This window comes from Lutra lutra, chromosome 17 (genome assembly GCF_902655055.1).
Source record: "Lutra lutra chromosome 17, mLutLut1.2, whole genome shotgun sequence".
In the NCBI taxonomy this organism is placed as follows: domain Eukaryota; kingdom Metazoa; phylum Chordata; class Mammalia; order Carnivora; family Mustelidae; genus Lutra; species Lutra lutra.
The window spans coordinates 52,428,740-52,452,343 of record NC_062294.1 but is presented as its reverse complement, the minus strand read 5'-3'; the positions used below and the strand labels follow the sequence as shown (position 1 = coordinate 52,452,343).

Here is a 23,604-nt window from a genome sequence, read left to right as displayed (position 1 = left end):
TATTATTTTTTTAAGATTTTATTTATTTGACAGAGAGAGAGAGAGGGAACATAAGTAGGGGGAGTGGGAGTGGAAGAAGTAGGCTTCCTGCTGAGCTGGGAGTCCGACTAGAGGCTTGATCCCAGGATGCTGGGATCATGACCTGAGCTGAAGGCAGGCTTAACAACTGAGCCCCCCAGGCACCCAATCAGCCTAAACTTTAAATCCAGTGTGACTAGAAGGGACGGGAGTGGGCTTCCTTGTCTTATTCCCAAACTCCAAGGGAAAGCCTTTAACATTTTATCCTTAAGTACAGCGGATGCTGTAAGCTTTTTTGGTAAATAACCTCTATGAAATTAAAGATGTTCCTTTCTAGTCCTAGTTTCCTCAAGTTGTTTTTTTCTTTTTAAATAAATGGTTATTACTAGGTTTTGTAATATATTTCCACAAACGAATGATTGTATTATTTTTATCCTATATTATGTTATCATTGATTAATTTTTTACTTCTAACACCCCCCCCCGCTCATATTATTGGAATAAACTCAACACAGTTGTGTTGTGAAATTGTCTTTATACATTGGTGGATTTGACTTGCCAGTATTTTGAGACATTTTTATCAGTGTTCATGATTGACGCTGATATGTGATTTTGTTTTTCATTATTCCCTTGGCTAGATTTTGGTATTAAGGTTATGCTGGTCTCGCCACTTTTCCTATCCTGGAAGGTTTTATGCAAGATTGGTAGTAGTTATTTCTTAAATGTTTAGTACAATTCATGAGTGAAATCATTAGCTCCTGAAATTTTCTTTGGAGGAAAGTAACTAATTACAGAAGTAGTTTATTAAAAATTTATAAAACAGGGGCAGCTGGCTGGCTCAGTCATAGGGCCATGCGACTCTTGATTTCAGGGTAGTGAGTTCGAGCCCCATGTTGGGCAGAGAGATTTCTTAAATAACTAAATATTTTTAAAAATAAAAATTTTTTAAATAAAATCTGTAGAACAATTCAGAATTTCTATTTCTTCTTGCATAAGTGTTATTTTCCCCAAAACTTACAGGCATAGAATTCTTTACTGGAGTGTTTGATTATGTTTTCAATAACTACAGGATTTATGATGATGATGCTTTTTTATTCCAACAATGGTTGTTTGTGCTTTCTCTCTTTATTTCTTGGCAAGTCCTATTAGAGATTTTTATCAAATTTATTTGTCTTAAAGACACAAAGAACCGACCTTTGGGGTCCATAGGTGGCTCAGTCAGTTAAGCCTCTGACTCTCGGTTTCAGTTCAGGTCATGATCTCAGGGTTGTGGGATCAAGCCCCACATCGGGCTTTGTGCTCAGCACGGAGTCTGCTGGAGATTCTCTTCCTCTTCCTCTGCCCCTCCCCCTGCTTACATACTGTCTCAAATAAATTGAATCTTAAAAAAATAAAGAACCAACCTTTGATTTTGTTGATCTTCTCTATTGTATGTTATCCTCCATCTTGTTAATTTCTCCTGTTAACTTTATTATTTCCTGCCTTCTTCATTTTGGGATTTATTTTGCTATTATTTTCTAATTTCCAGGGATGGAGTATCTGCTGATTAATTTTAATATTTTTAAAATTTCTAATATATGGCTTTATTTGCATCCCATTTTTATTTTTTTTTAAAAGATCTTATTTATTATTTATTTGACAGAGAGATCACAAGCAGGCAGAGAGGCAGGCAGAGAGAGAGGAGGAAGCAGGCTCCCCGCTGAGCAGAGAGCCCGATGTGGGGCTCGATCCCAGGACCCTGAGATCATGACCTGAGCCGAAGGCAGCGGCTTAACCCACTGAGCCACCCAGGCGCCCCGCATCCCATTTTTAAAAGTTTGTTTATTTATTTTTAGCAATCTCTACACCCAGTGTAGGCCCCAGATCAAGAGTTGCTCGCTCCATCCACTGAGCCACCGAGGTACCCCCCCCATGTTTTGGTATGTAGTATTTTCATTATCATCCTGTTCAAAATATTTTCTGATGTCCATTATAATAAATTCTTTAACCATTGGTTATTTTAAAATGTGGTTTTTAATATCCAAACATAGGAACTTTGTTTTGTTTTGTTTTAAGATTTTATTTATTTACTTGACAGGGAGATCACAAGTAGGCAGAGAGGCAGGCAGAAAGAGAGGGGGAAGCAGACTCCCTGCTGAGCAGAGAGCCCAATGTGGGACTTGATCCCAGGACCCTGAGATCATGAGCCAAGCTGAAGGCAGAGGCTTAGCCCACTGAGCCACCCAGGCACCCACAACATAGGAACTTAAAAACTAATTCTTGCTGTAAATTTCTAGCTTAATTACATGTGGTCAGAAGTGTACTCTGTGCAACTGTGATTCTTTGAAATTGTTGAGATTTGTTTTATAGAGAAGATGGTTGATTTTTTTGTAATTGTTTAGCATATTCTTTTTTTTAAGATTTTATTTATTTGAGAGAGCACAAGCAGAAGCGAGGGGTAGTGGGAGAGGGAGAAGCAGACTCCCCGCTGAGCAAGAAACCTAATGCAGGGCTTGATCCCAGGACCCAGGATCACGACCTGAGCTGAAGGCAGTGCTTAACCAGCTGAGCCATGTAGGTGCCCATGTTCAGTCTGTTCTTAAAAATACATATTCTGCAGTTACTGAATATAGTTATGTGTGTGTGTGTGCATATCCATATACATTCATTAGGTCAAATGTACTATTAAGTTGTTCAGATCTTCCATATCCTAAATGAATTTTTACTTTTTATGTGTTATGCCTAAGATAAGTAGATTCTATCAAATTCCTTCATTTTGAGGTCATATTAGGAGAAGCATAACATTTGAGAATTCATGTCTTCCCAGCAAATGGAACTTTTTATCATTGTTAAATTTCCCTCTTTATGTCTGGAAAGTTTACCTTAAATATTAAATACATGTTGATATATTTATAAATATTAAGTATATGTGAACATTAATAGTATAATTTAATTTGTAAAAACTATATATTAATATATTGGTAAAGCTATACAAGCTTTCTTTTGGGTAGAGTTTTTATGAAGTACTATTTTCCATCTTCTTTACTTTTAACTATTCCAAAATCTTACATTTTATTTTTTTTAAGATTTTATTTACTATTTATTTGACAGAGAGAGATCACTAGTAGGCAGAGAGGCAGGCAGAGAGAGAGGGGGAAGCAGGCTCCAAATCTTACATTTTAGATGTCTCTTGTAAACAGCATTTAGTCTTACTTTGGTTTTTTATTGAGTCTGAAAACTCATTTTTAATTGGAGCATTCAGTCCATTTACATTTTTTTTAAAGATTTTATTTATTTATTTATTTATTTGACAGACAGAGATCATAAGCAGGCAGAGAGGCAGGCAGAGAGAGAGGAGGAAGCAGGCTCCCCGCTGAGCAGAGAGCCCAATGCGGGGCTCGATCCCAGGACCCTGAGATCATGACCTGAGCCGAAGGCAGCAGCTTAACCCACTGAGCCACCCAGGCGCCCCAGTCCATTTACATTTAACACAAATCCTGATCTGTTTAGGTTTAAATCTACCATTTAATGAGATATTTTGTACCTGTCATATATAATCTATATTATTTTTTCTTCTCTTGAATTCTTCGTGCATTCCTTGTTTTTATTAGTCTATTTTTCTCTTTCCTATAGCTTAGAAATTATACTTTTTGGTTATTTATTTTAAAGATTTTATTTATTGGTTTTACAGAGAGATCACAAGTAGGCAGAGAGGCAGGCCGGGGGGGAGGGGGCGGGAAGCAGGCTCCCTGCTGAGCAGAGAGCCCAATGCGGGGTCCAATCCAAGGACCCTGAGATCATGACCTGAGCTGAAGGCAGAGGCTTAACCCACTGAGCCACCCAGGTGCCCCAACATTTTTGTTATTCTTTTAAGGATTCCCCTAGATAATAATTATGCATACATTTTATCAGATAATGTTTATTGGTACTGTAAGCGAACCAAATGAGAGTTTGTCCACCTGATGCTAAACAAGCCAATAAAAACTGGCACCAAGAATTTACTGGTGTGGTGCCACCCAGGAGAACCAGGAGCTAATGGTGAAAAGTCCCAAACTTCCCAATAGCTTGCAAGCAGGTGTTTTTTTTTTTTTAATTAACATATAATGTATTGCTTATTTCAGGGTTACAAGTCTGTAATTCATCTTACACAATTCACAACATTCACCATAGCACATACCCTCCCCAATGTCCATCACCCAGCCACCCCATTCCTCTAAACCCCTCCCCTCCAGGAACCCTCAGTTTGTTCCTAAAATTAAGAGTCTCTTATGGTTTGTCTCCCTCTCTGGTTTTGTCTTGTTTCCATTTTCCCTCCCTTCTCCTGTGGTCCTGTCTTGTTTCTCAAATGCCTCATATCAGTGAGATCACATGATAATTATCTTTCTCGATTTCACTTATTTCACTTAGCATAATGGCCTCTAGTTCCATCCATTTTGTTGCAAATGGTAAGATTTTGGGGGTTTTGATGGCTGCATAGTATTCCATTGTGTATATATACCACATCTTCTTTATCCATTCATCTGTTGATGAATATCTAGGTTCTTTCCATAGTTTGGCTATTGTGGACATTGCTGCTATAAACACTGGGGGCCATGTGCCCCTTTAGATCACTACATTTGTATCTGTAGGGTAAATACTCAGTAATGCAGTGGCTGGGTCGTAGGGTAGCTCTATTTTCAACTTTCTGAGGAACCTCCATCCTGCTTTCCAGAGTGGCTGCACCAGGTGGCATTCCCACCAACAGTGTAGGAGGTTTCCCCTTTCTCCGCATCCTCACCAGCATCTGTCGTTTCCTGACTTGTTAATTTTAGCCATTCTGACTGGTGTGAGGTGGGATCTCACTGTGGTTTTGATTTGTATTTCCCTGATGCTGAGTGATGTTGAGTACTTTTCATGTGTCTGTTGGCCATTTGGCTGTCATCTTTTTTTTTTTTTTAAAGATTTTATTTATTTATTTGACAGACAGAGATCACAAGTAGGCAGAGAGGCAGGCAGAGAGAGAGGAAGGGAAGCAAGCTCCCTGCTGAGCAGAGAGCCCGATGCGGGACTCGATCCCAGGACCCTGAGATCATGACCTGAGCCGAAGGCAGCGGCTTAACCCACTGAGCCACCCAGGCGCCCCCTTTTTTTTTTTATTTTATTTATTTGTCAGAGAGAGAGGGAGAGAGAGCAAGCACAGGCAGACAGAATGGCAGGCAGAGGCAGAGGGAGAAGCAGGCTCCTGCTGAGCAAGGAGCCCGATGCGGGACTCGATCCCAGGACGCTGGAATCATGACCTGAGCCGAAGGCAGCTGCTTAACCAACTGAGCCACCCAGGCGTCCCCTTCTGCCCATTTCTTGATTGGATTATTCTTTGGGTGTTGAGTTTGGTAAGTTCTTTATAGATTTCAGATAGTAGGCCTTTATCTGATGTCATTGCAAGCAAGGGTTTTTAAAGGATGAAAATTCAGGGTCTTAGATCATGATTGATTAATTAAAGATTGGGTCAACTCTATTCCCTTTCTTTTTTTTTTTTTAAGATTTTATCTATTGGGGCACCTGGTTGGCTCAGTGAGTTAAAGCCTCTGCCTTTGGCTCAGGTCATGATTGCAGGATCCTGGGATCAAACCCCACATTGGGCTCTCTGCTCTGCGGAGAGCCTGTTTCCTCCTCTCTCTCTGACTGCCTCTCTGCCTGCTTGTGATCTCTGCCTGTCAAATAAATAAATAAAATCTTTAAAAAACAAAGATTTTATTTATTTAACAGAGAGATTGAGGGAGAGCACAAGTAGGCAGAGCAGGAGGGAGAGGGAGAAGCAGGCTTTCTGCTGAGCAGGGAGCCCGATGTGGGGCTCAATCCCAGGACCCCAGGGATCATGATGTGAGCTGAAGGCAGATGTTTAACCGACTGAGCCACCTGGACGCCCCTCTATTCCCTTCCTTGACTATCCCGTCCCTTCTGGCATGTTCCTGTCTGGTTTCAGTGCAGCTGTTGTGGCGTGGTTGCTCTGCTTTAGGGCCCCGGAACTGGAAACCACTCTGGGCAGACTGCATTAGTGATGTCATCTCTAGAGTACAAAGACAGAAGTTCTACATCCTGTGGTTACTGCTAAGCTGCAAATTATTATATTTTCTTGCAATCACCACCCGTGAGATTTGTTATCGTGGGCAGAACAGCATCCCACAGACTTTTCAAGAGATAATTTGATGGTATATCCTGAGACAATTTTACAGGTTCCTTCAACAGTAGCTAAGGGCCCTGTGACTCTGGTCAGAAGCCCCTCAGAGCCCTATGTCTGGATTGTGGGGTCAGCGGGGGCTTGCATCTCTACTTGCAGTACTTTTATCCCCTTCCTGGAAAACACAAAGTACTTGTAATTCTATTCCATTTGCCGCCCTCTGAATCTTTGATGTCATGTAATTCTTATTCTTTACTTAATTAATACCAAGTAAGATGTTACTGTTTGTGTTCCTGTGCAGTCTCCATTTTATCCACAGACTTACGTTTTCATTACTGTCAATTCCTTTCTGCACGTCTAACCTTCCATCTAGGATAATGTCCCCTCTTACAGAGGAATCTACTGTAGTATTTCCTGTGCCACAGGGCTTCTGATGACAAAACTCTGTCTTTATTGCGTCCTCATTTTTAGGACCCATGAATTTCCAGCCAATGACTCTGTTGTTTTTGACAATGGTCTGATGCACAAATTGTTCCACAATGTGATGCAATTAAATTCAGTCTACTTTCTAGGAGTAGTGTTTGAACTCAACGTTTGAGGTTTGTTCTGACCCCAGAAGGGATCTTCTTACCTGTCTCTTTTCTTAGTTCTGTCTCGTATGTAACCATTTACCTTATGTCTTCATGAAGTTACCAGCCTCCTCTCAATTGCTACCACCAAAACCTCCGCTGATTTTGAGCGTGCCCTTAGCCCTCAGGCTTCAACTTCCTCAGACTCTGCTTCAAATGAAGTTAGTTCTTCTGGGAAACATTTCTGGGCTCATGTGCGAGTAGAAGGGTGCTCCTGACTTTCACTTGTACCACACTTGCCTGAAATTTAGTGTCTGCAACACGTCGCCAAAAAGAAATGCGAAATGCTGGTGGTCTGCCCTTTCTGGAAAAATGACGTAGCCTCTGAGTGTGATCTGGGGAGAGGGGGAACCCTGTGGAGTTTCCATAGCACTAGGCCAGGAGGAAGGAGAGTGGGAGCAGGCTGCGGGCCCAATGCCACTGACTCTTCACTGTTCTTAGTGAGTTTTACCAGATTTTCTTGAATAAATGTTTCTTCATTGGCTGCATGCCCTTAGGACAATTTCCAAAGACCTTAAATGTTTCTTTCTTGGCCATGGTCACAGAGGCATGGTTCCACAGAAACTTTATGCTGCCTTTCCTGAAATGGAACCCCAAGGAAGCTTTCGAATTCTACCAATCCTCTAGACTCCACCTTAGATCTACTGAATCAGTCTGGAAGAGTGAGGCTGGCAGATGGAAAGGCAGGAGTCTGTGTGTTTTGAGGTTTTGTGGTTATCATAGGTTTGAGAACTGCTGGCCCAGAGCCCTGTGTGCATTAGCTGGGCCAAATAGACCAGAAAGAGAAAGGAGAGGAGCCTGAGTGCTGGAATGTCCTCCCGATTGGTGCTCACACTGTAACAGTTATTAAATATTTTGAAATTCGACTATTTGTTAGATGAGGGGGAAAAAAAACTAACCTGAGTCTCAGAGATGAAGTTATTTGTTCAACCAGTGAGAAGGACCAAGAATTAAATTCTGTCCCTTTGTTTGCTCTAAAACCCTGCTGTCCTGAACTTTTACAGGCTGGTCTCTGAGACAAAGACCTTAAAGTCGGTTCTTCTTGGTGACCCCAAGATTCCCTCAGGCTGGCCTGTAAGAAGAAAGTCATGGGGTCCATTGAACTCTCAGAAGAAAAGACTTACACACAACCCAGAAATTCCTCATTACCGTCCTGGAAGCTCACAGCCAGGGAGATTCTGGCCACCAAGACCCAAAACTACTTTGCTCAGATGAAACGAACCAAGAACATCTTGATGCAGGTGGCCTTCTCCATTGGGCTGGGCAGCGTATGGCGCTTCCCCTACCTGTGTCATCGGAATGGAGGAGGTGAGGCCAGGGGCCCGGGTCCTGAGTTTCGGGAAGGAGTGTTAAGGCTTGGAGCCCAGACTCCTGGGTCCTGGGTGCAGGGTGGAGAGAGTTCTAGGGGATGAAGAGGAGGGGGGCCGGGACTCCTGGCTGCCTGATCACAGCTCCTGGCTCCCTCCTTCAGGAAACTTTATCCTGATGTACTTCTTCATGCTCTGCTTGTTCGGGATTCCCCTCTTATACATGGAGATGATCATGGGGCATTGGCTGCGTGTGGACAACATCCGGGTCTGGAAGCAGCTCGTCCCCTGGCTGGGCGGCATAGGATACGCTAGCATATTGGTGAATGAGGGGCCCAGCCAAGAGGCATTCCCACTCAGCCCTTGTGGTGTCCAGCTCCCCTGTCTCTGTCCATCCTGTCCCTCAGGCCCACCGTGTCCACCCCTAGGTGTGCATCTTGATAAGCTTGTATCACAGTGTCATCATCACCTGGAGCATTTCCTACCTGGGCAACTCCTTCGATAACTCCCTGCCCTGGAACCAGTGCCCACTGGTGAAGACCATCAATGTCACTGGTGAGGAGAGGGAGAGAAAAGGCCGGCAGGGCCACGGGAGGCAAGGGCACCAGGGAGCAAGAGATGGGGAATGAGAGCCCAAAGAGGGGGCAAAGAGCAGGGCCAAGACACCGAGTGAGGCGGTGCCTAAGCGCCTGCGTGCTCCCCAGACCTCTCTTGCCTCCGGACGGTGTCCCACCAGTACTTCTGGTACCGTAGCACCCTGAGTGCCTCAGGCCATATTGAGGAAGGGGTCGAGACCCTCGTCATGCAGCTCACCCTGGGCATCTTTGCAGCCTGGTGCATCCTCTTCTTAATCATGATCACAGGGCTAAAGACTTCAGTGCTGGTGAGCCACCCTGACCGCAGACTCCTCTACCCCTTCACGTTTGCAAATCCAAGTATCCGGCTTCCTGCCCCGACGCCGTCCAACTCCTTCCTGTTGACACCTCTTCTCTAATCCCCGTGACCCTCCCCCACTCCTAGAGGACTGGCTCCACCACCCAGGTCCTGAGGAAGGTGCCGTACTCTCCCCAAGCTGTGGCAGCCACCAGTTGTCTCACAAAGAACTACTTCCCTCCCACTCGTGGCCGGAATGGGGCTTTGTACTGACCCAGCTCGCTCCTCACCATCCCACACCCCCAAGGCATAGCAGTGGGCACCTTCCAGAGCAGACCGCGGCCTCTCCCCGTGAGCCTTGCATCCTGCACCTGCCTGCGCGTTAACAGCGCCTGTTAATCCCTGAAAGAGCTGATTGCCACCGGCTCCTGTCCAGAATTTCCCATTTATTTTCTTCCAATCCATACTTCCAGCCCGTGCCTCTGGCACCTGCATCATATTCTCCTTACGTGGAAAATTCATTTCAGTGTGTGAAAATCTCTGCTCAGCTGGGGTTCCTCCCCCATCACCTACGATGCTGTTTCATGCGGCCCTAACTCAGGCACAGACCGGAAACCCAGGCCAACAAGTGAATGACGTCCAGCCGCCCCACCAATCAAAACCATTTTTACTTGGGATCTCATCCCTCACTTCGGAGCAGCTCATTGGCGGATATTCCCCCCAACAACACTGTTGTCTCCCTAGAATAATCCTCCTACGGCTCCCTCCTGTTCCACCAGACCACCTTAAGCCAGCTCATGCCCATCTCTCCTCCTGCTGACCTGTGTTCCCTGTTAGTGCTTGCCTCTGAACCGCCCCCATCCCCGCTTCTCCTGACTTCCGGTTTCTGTCCTGACCCACCTGGCCAGATCCTGGTGTTCACGGTGTTCCTTCCCTGCATCCTCCTCCTCTGCTTCCTCATCCAAAGTCTCTTCTTGGAGGGTGCCGTTGCCAGCCTCAGACATATGGTGACCACAGAGGTAAGGCTGGGGTCTCCAAACCCTGTCCCTCCCCCAACTCCCCAGTCCTTCAGTGACTCCCCTTCTCCGACGTCTTCCTTTCTGCCCCCAGCCTCTTCCTCATCCCCCTGCTCTTTACCCCAGCTCATCACTCTTCCACTTCACCAATGGGTCCACTCTCAAGCTCAACCCCAAACCTCTCTCTCTCTCTCATCCCCATCCACAGCTCTCAGCCTGGGCCTCCCTGGACCTGTGGCGTCAGGCAGGAGGCCATGTGCTCTATTCCCTGGGCCTGGGCATGGGCACCACCATCAACTTCTCCTCCTACAAGGCTGGAGAAGACAACTATATCCAGGTGGCCTCCTTGATGGCCCTGGTCAATCTGGGGACCTCATTGCTGGTCACATCCATCATCTTTATTGTGCTGGGGTTCTGGGCCACCACTAGTGGCCCCACCTGTGTTGAAAAGTGAGTAATTACAGCTTTGTAGGTCCAATAGGGGGTCTCCTTCCCTTAGCGATCCCCCAGCTTCACGGGCCTTCAGACTCAGACCTCTCCAATAATAATGATAACAACAACAATCATAATAGTTGTAATAGCATTGGTGGTTCAGTGGTAGAATTCTCGCCTGCCATAATAGTTGTAATAATAACATATTCTCAGAGAAAACTGGCAAATTATAATATTCCAATAGCCAGCACTTTATAGGTAAGAAAACAGTCCCAGAGACAAGACTGTCAGAAGGCTTCCAGAAATTGCAAGTGTTGTAAAGAAGATTTCAAAATCAATTATTTAACTCACAAAGGAGGTTGTTACAGAATTCTGAGCCACAATCAGTGGTTACTGGCCTAAGCTGCATGTTGGACTCATTTGGGGAGCCTTAGAAAACACACACCTGAGTCTCACTTCCAGAGATTCTGATTTACTTGATCTGGGGTACATTCAGGCACCGGGATTTTTTTTTAAATCTCCAAGGTGGAGTTTCTCTTCCAGTTAGGATGTTGAAGGCTGCAAAAGTCCATGCTTCCTTGATACAGCAATGTTAAAAATGGAAAAAAAAAACAAACCACACCCTAATACTTTCCTGTAACATTACTGAAGAGCAGTGGACACAAAGGAGCTTTAAGGAACTAAATACTGGAGAGTGATGAGTTCATCATAAGTGAGCAAAGAGCCATGAATGCCTTTATACCTGGGGGTAAATGCCTGACCTGGGGGCACATGGCTGGAGGCACAGGCCTGTCATGGATGGAGAGACTTTGCTCAGATAAGAAACCAGGCAAGCATTTTATCACAGGATGCGCTGTCAGTAGTTCTTGGAATCACAACGAGCCCCCAACAAATAAATTGCTCAACACAATAGTTTTCCTTTCTATATCTAGGAATTGTTTTGGAGAAGTGGCAGAAGTTGCAACAGAGACAGGGCTAGCAAGCATATGAGCTATCCATGGTCTCATGGTGCTCAGATCTGTGGGCCCACTGGAGCTGAATGCATAGATAAACCAAAAACATCTACAGCTAACAATCCAGCCCACTCTAATCCAAATAATGACAACATCAAAGAAATTAGTCCTCGCCAGGAGGAGGGGGTCATGCAGGAAGTTGGAGGGATGGCTCGAGGGCAAAGTGAGACCTCCTCGATCCCATTTGAAGGCAGAGAAAAAACTCAACTAATTAAAACTGCTCCCCCGCCCCAGCTCGCCTCAGTACTTAGAAAACTCAAAATAAATAGCCCTCATCTAGCTGCCTCCTGGAATAAAAGGCTTAAATGTATTGAGACTACACAAAATAAAACAAATAACATGTTCTCTACGCAGTGTCCAACATGGAATTAAAACCCGCAAGACATTCCAAAACCCAGGAAAATACAATCCATAGCCAAGAGAAAAAAGAAGACCCAAAGACCATCCAGACATTAGAATCAGCAGACAAGAACATTAAAATAGCCATTATAAATATGTTAAGGAATTTAAGAGAAAAGATGAATACAATGGAAGCCATGGGGATATTTTAGGGAAGATACAGAAAAATCTAGAAAAGGACCACATGGAAATTCTAGAAGTCAAAAGTAGATGAAGACAAGGTTTCGCTGGATGTATTTAGTTTAGATTGGAACCAGCTGAATAAAGGATCAGTTAATTTGAGGACCGGGTTAATAGAAGTTCTACAAAGTAAAGGACAGAAAGGACAAGAAGAATGAGAAAAACTGAAGAACCCCAGTGACCTAGAGGACTAATAGATGTATAATTGGAGTTGCAGGAGGTGAGGAGAGGAGAGAGAATTAGGGCAGGAAATCTTTAGCTTTATTTGTAACGGCCACAACTCCAGGCAACCCAAATGTCTGTCGGGAGATGAGCAGATAACAAACCTTAGTACATTCATTCAACAAATGGAGTACTAACTACAAATAAAAATGAACTGTGGATGCACACACCAACATGGATGAATGGATGAATGTCAGATGTTATACTGAATGTAACAAGCCAGACAGAAAAGAGTACACACTGTATAAATCTATATGAAATCTAGGAGTAGGCAAAATGAATGTGCAATGATGGAAATCCGTAGTGGCCTCTGGAATGGAGCGAATGCCCTGGAAAGGGGCCCAAAGTAATTCTGTGGAGTGATGGAAATACTCTATATCTCGATTGGGTGACTTGTCAATACTCACTGAAGTGAATATTTAATATTTGTGCTTTTTATTTTCTCTGATATAGCTCAATAAGAAATGGGTTGGTTTTTTAAAAAGCTTCTGGTTGATTCCAATGAGAACCGTTACCTCCTCAGGCAGCACTGTCCAGTAGAACTCTTTGTGGTGCCAGAAACTTCCTATACCTGCACTATCCAGTGTCGTAGACACCAGCCACAAGTAGCCAGAGCACTCGACATGTGGTGAACATGGCCAAAAAATGCAAATGTGACCAAAGACCTGAATTTTTCAATTTATATCATTTTTTAAAAGATTTTATTTATTTGACAGACAGAGATCACAAGTAGGCAGAGAGGCAGGCAGAGAGAGGGGGGGAAGCAGGCTCCCTGCTGAGCAGAGAGCCCCATGTGGGACTTGATCCCAGGACCCTGGGATCATGACCTGAGCCGAAAGCAGAGGCTTTAACCCACTGAGCCACCCAGGTGCCCCAATTTATATCATTTTTTAAATTTTTATCTATTCATTTGAGAGAGACCACACACTGGGGAGAGGGGCAGAGGAAGAAGCAGACTCCCTGCCACGCAGGGAGCCTGATGCAGTGGTCAGTCCCCGGACCCTGGGATCATGACCTGAGCTGACAGCAGATGCTTAACTGGTGAGCCACCAAGGTGCCCTCATTTTTATCATCTTTATTAGCTTTAGTTGACATGGCCATATGTGCCTAGTGGCTATCGTGTTAGTGTGGCCCTAGAAGAACTGCCACATGAGCCCCTCGCCCTTCATTATGTAGAGCTTGTCAAACTGCAGTGGGTATTATGAATTAGTATTAGATCAGTCAGTAAGTCTGGGATGAACCCAAGATTCTGCATTTCTTTTTTTTTTTTTTTTTTGGAAGATTTTTAAAATTGATTTGACAGAGAGAGACACAGAGAGACGGAACTACAGGCAGAGGGAATGGGAGAGGGAGAAGCAGGCTTCCTGCTGAGCAGGGAGCCCAATGTGGGGCTCGATCCCAGGACCCTGGGATGATGACCTGAGCAAAAGGCAGCCACTTAATGACTGAGCCACCCAGGTGCCCCAAGATTCTGCATTTCTAACAAGTTCCCAGGTGATGCTGCCCCTCCATGGAGCTTCCACTTAGAGTAGCAAGGCTATAGGTTACTCTCTCTTTAGGTAAGGAAGGGTGGAGTTTTGCTTTATTAGTGTTTTCTAATCAGAACAGAGGACAGCTGAGGATCTGTTAGCATTTCCTTAAATTAAGCACAGTATTTATGGCCCCGTGATCCCCATTCCCAAGTGTGTATCCTAGAGAAGTCCTTACACAAGCCCTGCTAATGGATGGTTATTGTGGCACTTTGTCATCTCAGGGAGCGGGGTCATTATTTGGGGAATAGAGTATAAAATGCAGGTTGCAAATGCAGCAGAGGGCGGCAGTCAGGAACAACAAACTCAGCAATATAGAGATGTTGCCAGAAAAACTGAGGGAAGAAAAGTAAGAAACAGAAAACCAAAACACAGTGACACTCAAGTGATGACACACAAAACATACATTTTGGGGGGCTCAGGCAGGTGAGCATCTGCCTTTGGCTCAGGGCACGAGCCCGGGGTCCTGGGATAGAGTCCCTGCATCAGGCTCCCTGCTCAGCGGGGAACCTGCTTCTCTGTTGGCCGCGCCCCCTCCTTGTGTTCTCTCTCTGTGTGTCATATAAGTAAATAAAATCTTTTTTTTTTAAACCCATATATTGGGGCGCCTGGGTGGCTCAGTGGGTTAAAGCCTCTGCCTTCGGCTTGGGTCATGAGCCCGGGGTCCTGGGATCGAGCCCCACATCGGGCTCTCTGCTCAGCGGGGAGCCTGCTTCCTCCTCTCTCTCTGCTGCCTCTCTGCCTGCTTGTGATCTCTGTCTGTCAAATAAATAAATAAAATCTTTTTTTTTAAAGGAAAGAAATCTACACTCACACCCATCAGAAGAAAGCCACATGTTGTTTAAAATAAAAACCCATAGATTTCTTTTTTTACAAAGAAATATCCATATTTAATGTTTTTAGTCAAACACATGAGAGTAGCTGAAAGCATGAAAGAAAGAGTGAAATTCAGACTTTGAGGGAGAAGTTTAAACAGACTTTTCTCTGCTGGTTGAGGAGAACAATTGTGTTTGATTATCGAAGCACTCCAAACCTGAGGTCCAAAAAGAGAGATTCTGAGTGTATTCCTTCCTAGGGCTGTCATCACAGAGTCGCACAGACTGCGTGGCCAAAGCCAAAATCTGTCCTCTCGCAGCTCTGAGGCAGAAGTCTGAGATCAATGTATTGACAGAGTTGGTTCTTTCTGAGGACGATGGTGGAGACTCTGTCCTGTGCCTCTTCTGGTGCTTTGCAGGCAATCTGGTGTTCCTTAGCTTGTAGGCGTCTGCCTTCTTCTGCACGTGGCTTCTCCCTGTGTGTGTGTTTGTGCCCGACTTTCCCCCTTTTTATAAATGCACCAGTCATATTGGATCCGGGGCCACCCAGGGTGATCTCGTCTTTAATTACCTCTGTAACAACCTATTTCCAAGTAATTTCACATTTTCAGGTAGCGGCGGTGGGGGTGGGGCGGTGTTAGGACTTGAACGTAAGAATGTAGCCGGGGCAGGGGAACGGTTTTCAACCCGTAACACTGAGGAATCTTAGCTACTGCAGAAGGGGCTTCTGTCCCTTAGGGGGACAACCAGGGCAGTTCACGCTACGTCCATGTGGTGAGTTTCCAGACCCTTGTTAACCAGCTGCGCTCACCTCGGGCCGCTCGCTTCCTCTCCAGTCCCCAGCTGGTTTGCACAGGGGGGCAGGGGGCAGCCTGGTCACCATCTTTCCTGGCCTCTGCTGCTTTTCAGGAGCGTCTCAAAGCTGATGAAACTGATAAAAAGGGGCGTCCTGCCTCAGGATGCCAAGCCCCCGGAGGACATCCTGCTCCTGCCCCCGCTGGACTACCTGGAGTGGATCAGCCACCTCCCTCAGCACCTCCAGAACCAGATCATCCGCTTCTCCCCATCCTGCAGCATCAAGACGCAGAAGGGAAAGGTGTGTTTGCAGGCGCAGGAGGGTACTTCCCAACGTGTCCTTCCCCAGTGCCCTCTGGGGGCCACCCCATGCATCGCCGGAGACAGGCAACAGAGTCATGTCTCCACCACCACTGCGTATGTACCAGGGTCTTTGCTAAGTGGTCACTTGACTTTAATTCTCACATCAACCCTAGGATCCCAGTCTGTTAGAGGAAGAGACTGAGGCCCTGGGAGGTAAAGCTCACACAGCCCAGCAGACACTCAGCATTCTGCCATCCGCTCACCCATCTAGGTGTCTTTCCTCTGCCCGACACAGACATTGCTAATCGATCACTGCACCATTCCCCCCATCCAGACCCACCACTGCCTGAGAGCCCTTCTCCCCCACAGTTCATGGAGGGCCCCGGCCTGGCATTTGCAGCCTTCTCCCAAGCCGTCTCCTTGTTCCCTGGCGCCTCTTTCTGGGCCATCCTCTTCTTCTTGACCCTGGTCATCACAGGGCTGAACACCTTGATAAGGATCTTGGAAAGCATTACTTATCCCCTCCAGAACTCCATCTCCATCTTCAGGAGGTATCCCAAGCTGCTATCAGGTATATGGATTCTCACCCTTCTCCCCAGGCCATCCCAATCTCCTGGGCTCATTTTGACCCCTCGCCCACCCCTGCACATAGACCTCAGTGTGGCCAAACCTGCCTTTGCCACAGTGTTTGTCTGCTTGGGAGGTTTTCTGGGCAGCCTCATCTTCACCAGTCACGCTGGCAGCTACGTAATGTCCTTGTTTGATGATTGCCTGGTTCCGCTGACCCTCATCATCATTGTGGCCTTCCAGAATGTGGCGCTGGCCTGGATCTATGGAGCTAGGAGGTGATGTCCAAGTCCTGGGATCTACCCAGCCAGGGCCCATCCCAGGTCTCTGAGGATGGGGCGGTGGGGGGGGGGGGGGTCATGGTCTGCTCTCTCTGTCCCATAGCAGGGGGGGTCTAGCTAATAGCATGGGGTGAAGGAGGGAGTGATCTGAGGGCAACCATGTGGGTGCTGACATAAAGAGTAGTCAGAAAGCAGGAGACTCAATTTCCCCTACCATGGGCCACATGGGATAGTCTGAAGGCAGAGGGCCGGAGCCCGGCACTTGGGTCAGGGGGCTCCCATGAGGAGACCAGATCTAGGGCCCAGCCTCAGGGAGGGCCCAGCAGGACTTGGTAGCCCCTACGAGTTGAGAACTGGTGAGAGAACCAGAGGTCTGGCAGACCCAGAGCTCTAGGTCCTGGTGGCCAGAGGAGGGCTCCTTCTAGACATCTGTGCCCATTGCCCCCACCCCAGGGTCAGGGAAGAAATATTCGGTGATCTGGGCCGCCTGCTGTGGTCCTTCCTCACTGTCCTGTGGTGCTATGTGACACTGCCTGGGCTGCTGGCCCTGACCACCATCAGCCTCATGCAGCTCTACCAGACGGAACCCCCCTACTACATTGCCTGGAACAGCAGTATGGTGAGATACCCCTCCCTGGCCTCCTGCCCGCATTCTGGGCACCCCTCCTCTGATCTCCCATTCCATAGGGTCCTAGGTTTGGGCTCCTTCCGTCCCCAAGGACCCTTTAGCCAGCTTCCCAGCCCCTAGGGAACCTGATCTCCAGCGTCACATGGATTGAAATCCCCTAACAGCCCCCTCCTCCTCCACCTTGCTCCCTTCTCTCTGCCCGCAGAGCCACGAGGTGAAGCAGCCCTACCTGCAGGGCACCCTGAGCTGGGTCACCTTCCTGAGCGTCCTCGCCTTCCTGCCGATCCCCATCTACCCGCTTCAACACTGGTGGTACCTCCAGGACCACATTGCTTCTGACCCCTTTGAAAAGCTACAGTCCAAAAAGATACCCTTGGTGCCCCCCAAGCCCTGGCCTAAGCATGGCATGAAGTCCCAGGAGGGAAACAAAGACAGCTCCTCCAAGAGGCGCAGCCTGTCCTTGACTAGGGGGCCGAACCTGAACTCGTGGTGGCGGTTCAACTTGCCCTTGAGCAGCCAGAGCTCTTCCTGGTTCAGCCTGCCTGTCATGAACTCGCAGACGTCCACACTGTCCACGAGGAGTTTCAGCCTTCCGGTCTCAAGGCAGGTGAGCCCAGCCTTAACACCCGTAGACAACAGTGACCAGCACGTGAAGACCAAAGACGAAAACCAGCACGGGAACTCTGTCCGGTAACTGGTGGCGCCACCCCTCTTCCCAAGGCAGCGAATCTGTCCAACAACTGGCGGCATGAGCCCCCATTTTACTACAGAAATAATGGGTTCTGCCGGAAAGGAGGGGGAGGGGTAGATGGGAATCGTGCCCATCAACCGCTCATTTGGCCTTGGGAAGAAATGGACAACTCAGGAGCTCTTTCCTCTCCTGGAAGAATACCAGTTCTGCTAAGTGGAACATTCTGCTCTGAGGTCGGAGAATTCAGACCAAGAAGTCAACTCAGCCGTTCACAGGGCTGGACCTAGTTCCTCCTTTCTCCCTGTGAGTGGGGAGTACCGTGTTGGCACAGTGGGGATGGGCTTCGTGGCACTGGCCAGGACCCAGCCTTTCCCGTTATCACGGAGATAGACAGTGTTCTCTCCAAACCCCAAACTCCACCACCAAACTGGATCTCTGGGTGGGAGGTGGGGGGCTGATTTCTCCAGGGCTACCCTCTCAGAGTGGGCTGGGATAATAATGCTAAGTCAGTAAATGGATCCGCTGAGACCCCATGCACAGGCTGTGGGCACTGTGTTCTTTCTGTCAGCCTCCTCCTACCCATATACCCTCCAAATCAGCAACCTCTGGTGACCTGAGAGTCCGGTCTGGTGACCCCAGTCTCTCTCTCCCTCTGGGACACGGTTTATGGGGTTTCTGTGTTCCTCCTTGTTCTGGAGTTGAGACAACCCATTGGGGAGCTTCGCAGCAATCCGTATTACTCAATCCAGAAAGTGTGTTAACCCTTAAATCTAACGTGGTTCGGGGGCCATACTACTAAATGTGTCCCATCGCTATCCTGTCACTTCTGCCAAGAGGGGAGCATGCCTGAAGCCGCATCAGGCAGATAGGTCCCGTCTAGCTATCATGCTTCGTTCTGACTTGGGGTAGAGTCGCTCACCCACTTGGGCAGTGGGAGGTAGGTCACGTGGTTTCTGTGGGCTCAGGACCAAGGACTCTTAGAGAACTTAGAGCTGCTTAGGGTTGTCTGCGGGAATAGGTAACACTGCCCTGCCTCTTCAAACACCAAATGGAGTTAAGGCAGCTCAGGGGGTGGAGGCACCTTCTAGAAGCCACACCTCTTTGTATCTTCCTGGGTAACTCCCCATCCCCAAAGACCATGACCTTGAGAATCAATGCCAGCTCCCATGCCGCCCACTCTGGCTCCGAATCACCTCCCAAATTTCTGCCTGCCCATTCACACCTTTTATTTACCTCAGAGGTCTCTCAACATTGCTTATCACACTCCCTTATCGGTGACAATTTTTTGAGAAAATATCCCCACAACATGTGTAGAAAATCTACTCACGAACGACTGTTGTTCTACATCATCTCGGTAAAGCTTAATTCGTTTTGCTTATTTCCGTTAAAAAAGTAGCTGTGAGTAGAAATTCTAAGTGTTTCTTCCTGCTTCCCCAGTGTAATGGCTTCTACAACCCAACCTGGAGAGCCCCGAAAAGGTCACAGGCAGAAAAGCTCGCAGGCCCTTCACGCGTCCGAGACTCGCACCTCCTGGCTTCCTGCCTCCACCTTACTCTCCAGGGACGCTGGGTCTGGGCTGACGCGGCTGCGGGGAGAGGACCTGGTCTCCCCTCCCTCACCTGTGCGTCACTTCCCCTCTCAGAGGCGGGACGGGCCGCCACGAACCAGGTATGGGAAGAGCCCGGCAGGGTGAGCTGCGGACCAGTGGAGAGGATGCGCCTTAAACCACACAGGGCTCTAGCCCTAAGGTCGTTGTTTTTGTGTGAGGTTGGAGGGGTGGGGAGGCCTGGCATGCGCGACACTGTCCCAGGGGCTGCAAGCCGTGCCCCCTTGCCTTGGTTAACACTTAGACAAGGCACAGACAGGCCCTTTGCTGGGCTCCTCCAGCCTCCGGGGCGGTGGATACCGCAGGAGGCTCGAGGAGAGAGAGAAAGGCCCTGAGATAACCAGTCCGCGACTAAGGTGGAAATAGAGTTGAGGTCTTCTGGTTCCTAGTCTGGGATCCTTTTCTTTCTCGTTTCTGTACCAGGTTAACCCCAGGTTAACCACTTCTTGGCCCCTGTGGCTACGGTGCTGGCATGTGACCTCCATTCCCCAATCCGAGGTGCTTCCCCAAGCTTGGAGAGGAAAACAAGGACATCTGAGGCGACCTCTGTGTGGAGGGAGGTTGGTAGTCTTGGTGGATGGGGAGTGGAAGCCTCTGGAGCCCCTGCTATGAGGTCTCGAGGCATGCGCGAGGGGTTCTGTTGTTGACCTTGGCCAGGATGGCCGTTCCATTGGCTTAGGTAAGCCGCTCGGGTAGCAGCTGCGGCTTAGACCAGAGTCCGCAGACGTTCCTGTAAGGGGCCAGGTGGTATTCTTGGCTTTGCAGGACACAGGGTCTCTATTGTATACTCTTTGTTAGTTATTTGTTTTTCAGAACTCTTTAAAGATGTAGAAGTCATTCTTAGCTCAAGGGCCAGAGGATCCCACGGGCTGTGGTTTGCCGACACCTGGTCTGGGGCCGCGTCAGGCCAACAAGAAAATGCCGGTGGCTAAGGCAGAATTCGGTTTGGACTCCCTAGTCGGCCGGCATCGGGCAAGGCTGCCACCCAGCCGGTCCAGCAGAAACAAGGGTGACCCAAGAACTGCCAGGGGCCCGAATCCTTAATTTTCAAAATAAGTCTTTGTAATTCCCTCCCCGCTTCGGCCTCAGTCATCATCCAGGAGACAGTCTGGGCGAGATGAAGCCGCTCTGGCAACACCCAGACTCGCTGGCCAAACCACTTGCCCAAGGTGTGTGGACCGGGACGTGAGAAAGCTTGTCAGAAACAGAAACAGTCAGAAATGTATTCTGAGTGGATTTTTGAGGAACTGACAGTCGATAATACCAGATGCGTGTGGAGAGTAGGGAAAACAGAAAGTCCCTAAACTTCCATCTGTCTTCCAGGGTTGGGGCGTTGGGGCTGGGTGGCGGCCGCAGCCCAGTGGATACCAGCAGCCTTTAACTTTGCCCCAACAGCGAACTAGGCCGTGCTTTAGGGGAACCTTCGTAAATGGAGCCCACCCCACCCCCCAGCCCCGGAGCCGGAGCCGGTGGCGGGGACAGTTCCTTCTGGTGGGCTCCTGCCGCTTTCAATTCCAAAACGGATTAACGCGAGGACCAGGGCAGCTCTGCTCTCGAATCTGCCATTTACATTTAACCATTTCAGACCTTACTGGTTGTCAAGTTCAGATTGACGGACCCTAAAATGCAGATGTACGGCTAGAGAGTTAGGAGACCTCCCCGTGCGGGGCCTCCTCTATCCGAGAGCTGACGAGGAGTCAACAGCAGCCTTTCCGCAAAAGCGGCGTTCGCGGCGGTTGTGTCGGCAGGTGGCGCTGTGGCACTGGGAACTGGCCTCCCTGGGTCCTGCGGCGGCCGTGAAGTCGGGAAAACGGATTCTTCTTTCTCCTTTTGGGAACCTGTTTTTTTTTTTTTTTTTTTTTTTTTTTTTTTTAACATTTTATTTATTTATTTGAGAGAGAGAAAGACAGTGAGAGAGAGCATGAGCGAGGAGAAGGTCAGAGGGAGAAGCAGACTCCCTGTGGAGCTGGGAGCCTGATGTGGGACTCGATCCCGGGACTCCAGGATCATGACCTGAGCCGAAGGCAGTCGCTTAACCAACTGAGCCACCCAGGCGCCCGGGAACCTGTTGTTTCTTTACGCTGTTCTAGAGAGGACCACGCATGCTCCAGTCTCTGGATGGGAGAATCCCCCGACACTTGGAGGACATTCACAGTATGGACACACGAAACATCAATTATACACTCAATAGGAGAAGCCGAAACAGCACATCGCATGCATTAGCCCAAAGGCCCCACCAAACAGGGTCACTTGGGCTTCCTTCCCCCACTGTGTGCTGCATCAGTGAAGTCAGGTGTGCGCTTTCCTTCTTGGGGAACATGGACCTAGAAGTCTAACATGCTTGAGTCGTGAAGCATCAGCTTTAGCAAAATTTTCCACCTGCGAGGCATGTAAGAGCTATGAAGACTGGTCCGTGCTGGACCTTCTTTATAGTTAGAAGCTTCGGGACCAACCATGTGTTTTTCCTAAACTATGAAACGTCTGTTTGAGCCCAGGCAGTCCTCAGATGGTGACTTGGGTAGCCGGGCCTTCATCTTCATCTTCCCTCAAGGCCCACCCATTCCTAGCGGACTGATTAGACAGAGGCCATCACTGACACATCATTCCTTCCAAAGATGTACGAATGGCGGACTAAGCACAGGAAAGGCAGCTCGGCGTCTTCAGTCACTAGGGAAATGTAAATCAAACCCACAATGACACACCACCTCACACCCACCAGGATACTGATAACCAAAGAGAAGGCAAAGTAACAAGTTTTGTGGAGGATTTGAGAAAACTGGAAACTCCTGCCTCACTGGTGGGAACACGAGATGTTGCACCCGCTGTGAAAATCAGCTTGGCAGCTCCTCAATTTCCACTCTAGGTCTAGGCGCAAAAGAACTGAAAACAGTGTTCAAACAAAAACGTGTACGTGAACGTTTATAGCAGCATTATTCGCAATTGCCAGAAAGTAGAAGCCACGCAAACATCCATCAACAGATGAATGGATAAAATAAAAGTGATGTATCCATACTATGGTAGGGTTCAGTCCTAGGCAGGAGGGAAGTTCTCATACAACATGGATAAATCTTGAAAACATTCTGTTAAGTGAAAGAAGTCAAACACAAGGGACCACACGTGATGATTCGATCTATATGAAATACCCAGAAAAGGCAAATCCGGAGAGCTAGAGAACAGAATGGTGGTCCAGGCCAGCGTTGGGGGGAGAGAAGCCGCAGCAATGAGTGCTATGTGGGTACAAGGTTCCCACGTGGAGCGATGAGCACTTCTGGAACCGGATAGTAGTCATCACGGATCAACTTTGTGAAAGTACCAAATGCTACTGAGTCGCACGCTTCTAACAGATTAAAATGGTGAATTTTGTATCCTGTATATATTACCATGATTTAAAAAAATATACCAACTGGAAACAATGAAATAAAATTGCCTCTTCTTACAGACGGCATCACTGTATCCAGAGAAAACCCCACTCTGCAAAAATTGTACTAGAACTAATAGAGTCTAGCAAAGTCAGAACGCGTCAGTAAATAAGAGATCAGCGGTATTTCTGTATACTAGCAGTAAGCAACCGAATTTTTTAAATGTCAAACAGTATTAATATTGCCACCATTGTCACTTATATTATTATTATGACTTGGGTTAGAGAATTAATTCGGCATCTTCCAGAGAAATCTAGATGCCACACAACACTTGGAACGCTTGGCGGTATTTCAGACCTCCTCTGCACCCAAAGTGGCAAATAATTGGAATTCCTCCAATTTGGAGGAAGGATGTTTTGGTTGTGATTTCTGGATGTGGTGGTTGTTGGTGGTTGTCTTGCTATTTAACTAATAACTGCTATCAGTTCAGTCTTGTCATTACCGGCTTACTTTGTTATGGGTTTAGTTAAACTGCATGGATAATGATGCACATTTGCCTCAATTCCATGTGCGCGTGGCCTGCAATTTCCCACTAATTAGACTCTTTAAAGACATTTCTGCAGTTATCTACTCAAATCTGCATCATCTGTTCCCCTCTTGCCAAAGCAGATGTACACAGCTCCCACCCACCCCCACTCCAGGAAATAATTTGCTTATTATCACTGAGTTCTTTCTCCACTGGAAAGTAGGAACGGGGGGTGCAGACGGCTGGGATTTCTGTCCCACTGAAGTGAGAACCATCCAAA

General features: G+C 47.6%; 1 protein-coding gene across 5 annotated transcripts; it reads left to right on the top strand.

Moving 5' to 3' along the window:
* Window positions 1-1,913: 1,913 nt before the first annotated feature.
* On the top strand, window positions 1,914-18,394 carry LOC125088363 (orphan sodium- and chloride-dependent neurotransmitter transporter NTT5-like). Of its 5 annotated transcripts, none has more exons than XM_047709369.1 (12): window positions 1,914-1,936; window positions 7,787-8,090; window positions 8,254-8,411; window positions 8,518-8,644; window positions 8,920-8,972; window positions 9,871-9,981; window positions 10,187-10,428; window positions 15,478-15,664; window positions 16,036-16,237; window positions 16,352-16,511; window positions 16,968-17,133; window positions 17,348-18,394. In XM_047709369.1, the coding sequence occupies exons 2-12, from the start codon at window positions 7,871-7,873 to the stop codon at window positions 17,834-17,836; spliced, it is 2,115 nt and encodes a 704-aa protein (XP_047565325.1). In that variant the 5' UTR covers window positions 1,914-1,936; window positions 7,787-7,870; the 3' UTR covers window positions 17,837-18,394. The 5 variants fall into 5 exon arrangements, with proteins under 5 accessions (XP_047565325.1, XP_047565324.1, XP_047565320.1 ...); XM_047709368.1 differs by having other exon boundaries at window positions 8,794-8,972; window positions 16,370-16,511; XM_047709364.1 differs by having other exon boundaries at window positions 8,794-8,972.
* The last annotated feature ends 5,210 nt before the right edge of the window (window positions 18,395-23,604 follow it).

Coding starts and splice junctions, on each gene's coding strand:
- LOC125088363 (XM_047709364.1), top strand. CDS start 7,871: ATGGGGTCCATTGAACTCTCAGAAGAAAAGACTTACACACAACCCAGA. Junction 8,412..8,517: donor TAGGATACGCTAGCATATTG/GTGAATGAGGGG, acceptor GTCCACCCCTAG/GTGTGCATCTTGATAAGCTT. Junction 16,238..16,351: donor GTATCCCAAGCTGCTATCAG/GTATATGGATTC, acceptor CCTTTGCCACAG/TGTTTGTCTGCTTGGGAGGT.